Here is a 6259-nt window from a genome sequence, read left to right on the forward strand (position 1 = left end):
CTACACAAGCAGAGGATAGCCAGCATATAGATTACCTTATTAACAATTTGATACTTTTCCCAATAAACTACAAGGAAAAATATGATTTTTATTATGATTACTATATGCTTTTAGGATTTAAGTAATCTTTAGTAAAAATGTTTTCAGGGCATTTCAAGCAAAGAATAATTCTGTCTCTTTGAACAATAATAGTATTTACTGTGTTTCTCTCACTTATTGTTGTGCACTCTTGATTAATTTCTAACTCATAGAGCCTACATGTGAATTAAAACCATCTCACAGTTTTCTGTGATCATTGTGAAAGGTAGCTCTAGTGGCATTATCTATAGGGAGTCTTTTGTCACTACTCAAAGGCCATACCTCTGTGATGGTTAGAATCCACCAGTAGTTCCAAAAAAGAAAAGTCCACAATCTGTTCCTTTGTGATTATGAGTCAGTTCTGACTTGATGGCAATGAGCTTTAGTATTATTAGAGTAGATGACCAGGTCTTTTCTATCTTTTTATTTTAAAGGTCACCTTTTAAAAAGGGCAATTCCCTATATTCTTAATCTATAATTATATCTATTTCTTTGTCCACATTTTTTATTTGCAATGGCAAAGTCTGCAGTTAGGGACCTTTCCAAAGTTCTGAAGAGCAATGGTGTCTCTCTGGAGACTAAGGTGTGTCTGATACAGGCCATGGTCTTTGTAATTACTTGTTATGTGTCAGACAGTTGGACAATGACTAGGGAGGATAGAAGGAGAATTGATGCCTTTGAGATGTGGTGCTGGAGAAGAGTATTGAGGGTACTATGTACTGCTAGGAAAATAGAGTCATCGTGGAGAGGGTTAAACCAGGCAGCTCCTTGGAGGCAAGGATTCTGAGGCTTCGTCTGACATACTTTGGACATGTAAGGAGGGACCAGTCCTTGGAGAGAGATATCATGCTTGGTAGGGTGGAGGGACAGCACAGGAGGGGAAGGCCCTCTATGAGGTGAATTGATTCAGTGACTGGGGTAATCGGGATGGTTGTATTGGAGACAGTGTGATTGGCACAGAACAGAGCAGAGTTTAGAGCTGTTGTACATATGGTCGCTATGAGTCGCAAGTGACTCGACAGCATATAACAACAACAACAACAGTCACATGTTGTTGTTGTTACGTGCCATTTGAGTTGCTTGTGACTCAGTGAGACCCTATGTACAACAGCTCTGAAGTCTGCCCTATCTCAAGCCAGTCTCACTGACACTGACACAGCTATTCCCTTTACTCCAGTACTGTGTCACTCTATCTCATCTGGGGTTTTCCTCTCCTGCACTGTCCCTCTACCCTTCCAAGCATGATATCCTTCTCCAAGGACCCTTCTCTCCTGGTCACATGCCCAAAGTATGTGAGATGGAGCTTCAAAATCCTAGCCTCCAAGGAGAAACTTGGTTTTACCCTCTCCAAAACAGACTTGTTTGTTCTCGTGGTTGTGTATGGTATGTTTAGTACTCTTCTTTTAGAATTTGCTTCACGTCGTTGGAAATTATTTTTTAATATTTTTTTTTAATTTTAATTGTGATTTTAACAAAAACTTATAGAAAAATTAAATTTTCATTCTTTCATTGTTGTACATTTCACTTTCTCTTACTCTCATCCCCCTTCCAAAGTTGACTTTTTTTATAAATACTAGTTTATTTACAAAATTTGAATACATTGTTTTGAGAACAGATTCTTCCAATTTCCCTCATTGCTGACCCATCAAATTGTATAACTCTATGATTAATATCGCTCTCCCCCTGCATATCCTCATCCTTCTGCTTCCATCCTTCCCCCTCTCCCTTAGATCCTTATACTCATTCTAGAATAATGGTTTTATACAATATTTGTCCTTGTGGGACCAAGTTCGTTCACTCAGCACAATGCTCTCCAGTCCCTCATTCTGAAGTCTATTTTATCAGAAATTAGTATTGCCATTTCTGCTATTTTGGAGGTGGCCATTTGTTTGGTATATATTTTTCTAGCCTTTGGTTTTTTATTTTGTCTTTCTCTTCTTTTTTGTTTTTTTAACATACCTCTTGTAGGCAACATATTGATTGGCTTTTTTTTTATAAAAAAAAAATCTATCCTGCTACTCATTTTCTCTTAATTGGCATTATTAGTCCATTCACATTAAGTGTGATTTTGTTAGGCCGCATTTTACCATTGCCATTTTTTTTTTTATTATTAATTTCAATGAACATCTACAGAGAGTTTGGATTTCCATTCATTCCTTGTTGCACTTTTCTCCCTGTCCACCTCCCACCCCCAGTTAGCTCTTCTCCTCGAAAAGCGAAAGAAAAACTCCTTCATGGTATACAATCCCCCCGCACACCCCCCCCACGCCGAGTACACTCCACTCTGCAACCGTCATTCCAGACTCTTATGATAATCATAATACCCTAAAATATATTGCTTTTAAACTATTCTCTCCTTCATCGGCTTCAATGCAGTAAACATAATTTTTCCAGTTTTCCCCAGTCTTACCCACAACCTGATGTCAGCCTCATTCGATAACAGTGACACCACATAGTTGGAATAATTTTTAATATCTTTTATTAGACTCTTCAGCTCTTCATATCTCTATTTACAAAACCTAAATCAATACCTGTAATAGTTTAACTGTTTACTAAATGAAAGCACATTTACTATTAAGATCAGTTTCTAGAAGACAAATATAGAAGTACCTAACCCCAAAAATAAAGTAAAAAACGAAACAAAACAAAACAAACCTTTCTTTAATGTGTTTCGTTTACTTTGATATAAGGATATCTATGAGACTTCTGAGTCTGTTTATTAAGAATTAACCTTTGGGTCAGCAGATCATTCTGTTGTACATGAGTTGATATCTGTATGAGTTGACTCAGTATAACACAACATCAACAAGCAACAATATTCAGAATTTGAACCACAAAGTTGGTCAGTATTAGTTTCAGTCCTACTATCAAACTTCTCCTTATGCTGAGTGAATTAACTCAGTCCCATAAGGACAAATAATGTATGAAAACATTATTATAGAATATGTATGAGGATCCAAGGCAGGGGGAAGGTGGAAGCAGAGGCATGAGGAGGAGTGGGCAGGGGGAATTAATCATGAAGTCTCATTATTTGATGGGTGAGGGGAATTAGGGAAATGAGAAGGAACTGGCATGAGAAACAATGTATTTTAATTTTGTAAATAAACTAGTATGAAAAAGTTTTTAAAAAGTTCTCCTTTTACAATCTCTGTGCTTTGGGAACATTATAGTCTTGAGTTATTTAAAAGTTACATTTCTTGGTGAGCTCTGGTGGCCTACTGGCAAGAAGCTGCAACTGCAATCTCAGAGATGCAGGGTTCGAATCCACCAGATGCTCTGCTGGAGAAGGAGGAACAATCTCCTCCTGTTCCAGTCAGCTCTGATTTAACGGTACACACAAAAAATAATGAAGTAAAATAAATTAAAAAAAAAAAAGTTACATTTCTTAATCTGAAAACAAAGTGTAAAAAAGCTAATTGGTCAGCTTTTGAGAGTTAATATAATTAAAAATACTATTTATAGAAATGGCTTTTAAATTCCTTTATGTGAAATACAAAACACAAATAGATTACCCTTGCATATTGTTCTATGAAGAAGAAATAGTGGCACAGCTCACTTGGTGAACCTACTCATCAAAACAAGATGCTAAGACAAATTAGGAGATATAGAGAAAGTGAACATTATATAAGAAGTCTAAATATATGGTGCTTTTTATTTAATGTTTTGGCTTTTTTTGAGAACTAAAATAATAATCTTTCAACTTACTTGTACTTGGGAGGAAAATGGAAAAAGCCTAAACTGAATGGCCTGCCACTGTCTTCTCAGAAGAGAAACCCACACTAGATTAAATATAGGGGGTGGATAACAGAGCAGGATATGAAGCAATGCCCAATATTCAAGGCAAAAGCACAGGGTGAACATAATTTCAGATATGCTATTTCTCAGTAAATTAAGTTTAAAAATATGTCTAGAGTTTGGCTTATTGACAAGTAACATTGAGAGATACATAATTTTTATATTTTAATTTAAAATGTGAAATAGTTGATATATAAGGCAGACATTCCTATATAAGAATTATTCTATATAATTAATATACATACATAGCCACACCTAAAAATAAATTATATTTATGTAAATGTCTAAAATATTTGTCACAGTTTGGCATTCTATTTGATATATGTGGCAAAATTATATTTGCATACTCATACTGGTGTGGTGCCATGTTTAGAGGAATTTATTTTCATTATAATACTTTTCTCTGTAAAGTTTAAAATTAATTATATTATATTATAGAAATACCTATGAAGCTACAACACAAAATGTTGAAAGGATAACAATAAAGGAAGTTAGAACACCTGGATCCTGGTCCTGGATAGAATATACAAAGTATGGTAAAACCTAAAGTTTCTTTTCCAATATAGAGAACTGACCAAGATGACGTCAGTCTTTTGTTCAGAGTCATATCTCAAAGTCCAGTGTGAGGGAATATATTTTGTTTTAAGACCCCTAGATCAGGCTTACTATGCTTGCAGGATTTATTCTAACAATTGTACCTTTTATTTACTGACCTCTTATCTAAGAATTAGAGGAAATATCTGGGCAAACTATAATGATATGGAGTTTCAGAACCTTATAGTGGTCCATGTCAGGCTTTAAGGTCTTAATTTACATTATATGTTCTGACCTACCAACTCATTGAATTCCAGGACCTGTGATTGTACTTCTCTCTGGAGTTCTGCCTCTCCATGTCATCATGTCAGATTATAACAACAAGACTTTTTTCTTCTTAACAGGCCTTCCAGGCCTTGAAGCTGCGTATGTCTGGCTCTCTATCCCGCTGTGTGCCATGTATATGGCATCCTTTGCAGGAAACAGCCTAATCCTGTGGGTGGTGAAGTCAGAACCTTCCCTGCACCAGCCCATGTACTATTTCCTGTCCATGCTGGCAGTGACAGACTTGGGTCTGTCTGCTTCCACGATGCCCACCATGCTCACCATCTACATTTTGGGTCTCACAGAGGTGGCAGTGGATATGTGCCTGGCACAACTCTTTTTCATCCACACATTTTCCATCATGGAGTCTTCCGTGCTCCTGACGATGGCCTTTGACCGTTTTGTGGCCATCAGTAACCCTCTACGATACAGCACCATCCTCACAAATCCCCGGATTGCCAGTTTGGGCCTAGCCATTGTAGTGCGCAGTATTGGCCTCCATATTCCAGCTCCAATCATGCTAAAGAAGCTGCTCTACTGTCAGAATCATCAACTCTCTCACTCTTACTGCTTGCACCCAGACGTCATGAAGCTGGCCTGTGCCGACACCCACATCAACAGTGCCTATGGTCTCTTCGTGGTGCTCTCTACCCTGGGGCTGGACTCAGTGCTCATCGTCCTCTCCTATGGTTTGATCCTCTGCACAGTGCTGTCCATTGCCTCCAAGACTGAGCGCCTCAAAGCCCTTAATACATGTGTCTCCCACATCTGTGCTGTGCTGCTTTTCTACACACCTATGATTGGTCTGTCCATGATCCATCGATTTTGGAAGCAGGCTTCCCCATGTAGCCGTGTGCTGCTCTCTTATCTTCATTTTCTTACACCTCCAGTACTCAATCCAGTTGTTTACACCATCAAGACCAAGCAAATCCGATTGAGGATGCTCCGTCTCTTCAGGTTGCATAGGGGTGGCATAAGAGATAGCCAGGGTCATTAATTCTTTGCTATCGAGAGAAAAAGCATAAGAGGATCTAGACATAACTATTGCAATGAACATATAATGAGTTGCATAGAAGAAGAAGAATGTGAGTAGTTATACTCTTCCTCCATGAAGTTTTTTCATGGGAAGAAGGAATCTATCTTTTCATTTATTACGGTTTTCATTTAAAAATAGAATAATGAAAAACCCATTATGCTTACTATACCGTTAAAGACACTGAAAAATACATAAATAGGTAAAGAAATATATGTATATATGAGTGTGATTTTGTGGTCTAGTGGCAAGAAGCTGTGCTACAATCCCTAAGGCACAAGGTTTGCTGTCTCGTGCAGCTCTGCACCAGAAGGATGGGCAATCTCCTCCCAAGCAATTAACTGCCTTTGAAAACTCACTGGAGGGTCAGCTAGAGGTTGGTTCCAACTCAACAGTACACAACAACAACACGTATATAGAAACAAATATTTTTTTTATAAATTGTTTATAATTAAGTATAAATGTTGTTGTTGTTGTTATGTGCCGTCGAGTCGC

The 6259-nt window shown here is 37.6% G+C and overlaps 1 protein-coding gene across 1 annotated transcript; it reads left to right on the forward strand.

The window, feature by feature from the left end:
* The first annotated feature begins 4771 nt into the window (after positions 1 to 4771).
* On the forward strand, positions 4772 to 5728 carry LOC102845953 (olfactory receptor 51G2-like). Its single transcript, XM_006885672.1, has one exon. It carries the CDS (start codon positions 4772 to 4774, stop codon positions 5726 to 5728), a length of 957 nt encoding a protein of 318 aa, XP_006885734.1.
* Positions 5729 to 6259: the final 531 nt, after the last annotated feature.

This window comes from Elephantulus edwardii, unplaced genomic scaffold, assembly GCF_000299155.1.
Source record: "Elephantulus edwardii isolate Elephantulus edwardi_28Jun2011 unplaced genomic scaffold, EleEdw1.0 scaffold00044, whole genome shotgun sequence".
Lineage (NCBI taxonomy): Eukaryota > Metazoa > Chordata > Mammalia > Macroscelidea > Macroscelididae > Elephantulus > Elephantulus edwardii.

What these genes read in the sequence shown, in the direction of transcription:
- LOC102845953 (XM_006885672.1), top strand. Translation starts at nt 4,772, where the DNA reads ATGTCAGATTATAACAACAAGACTTTTTTCTTCTTAACAGGCCTTCCA.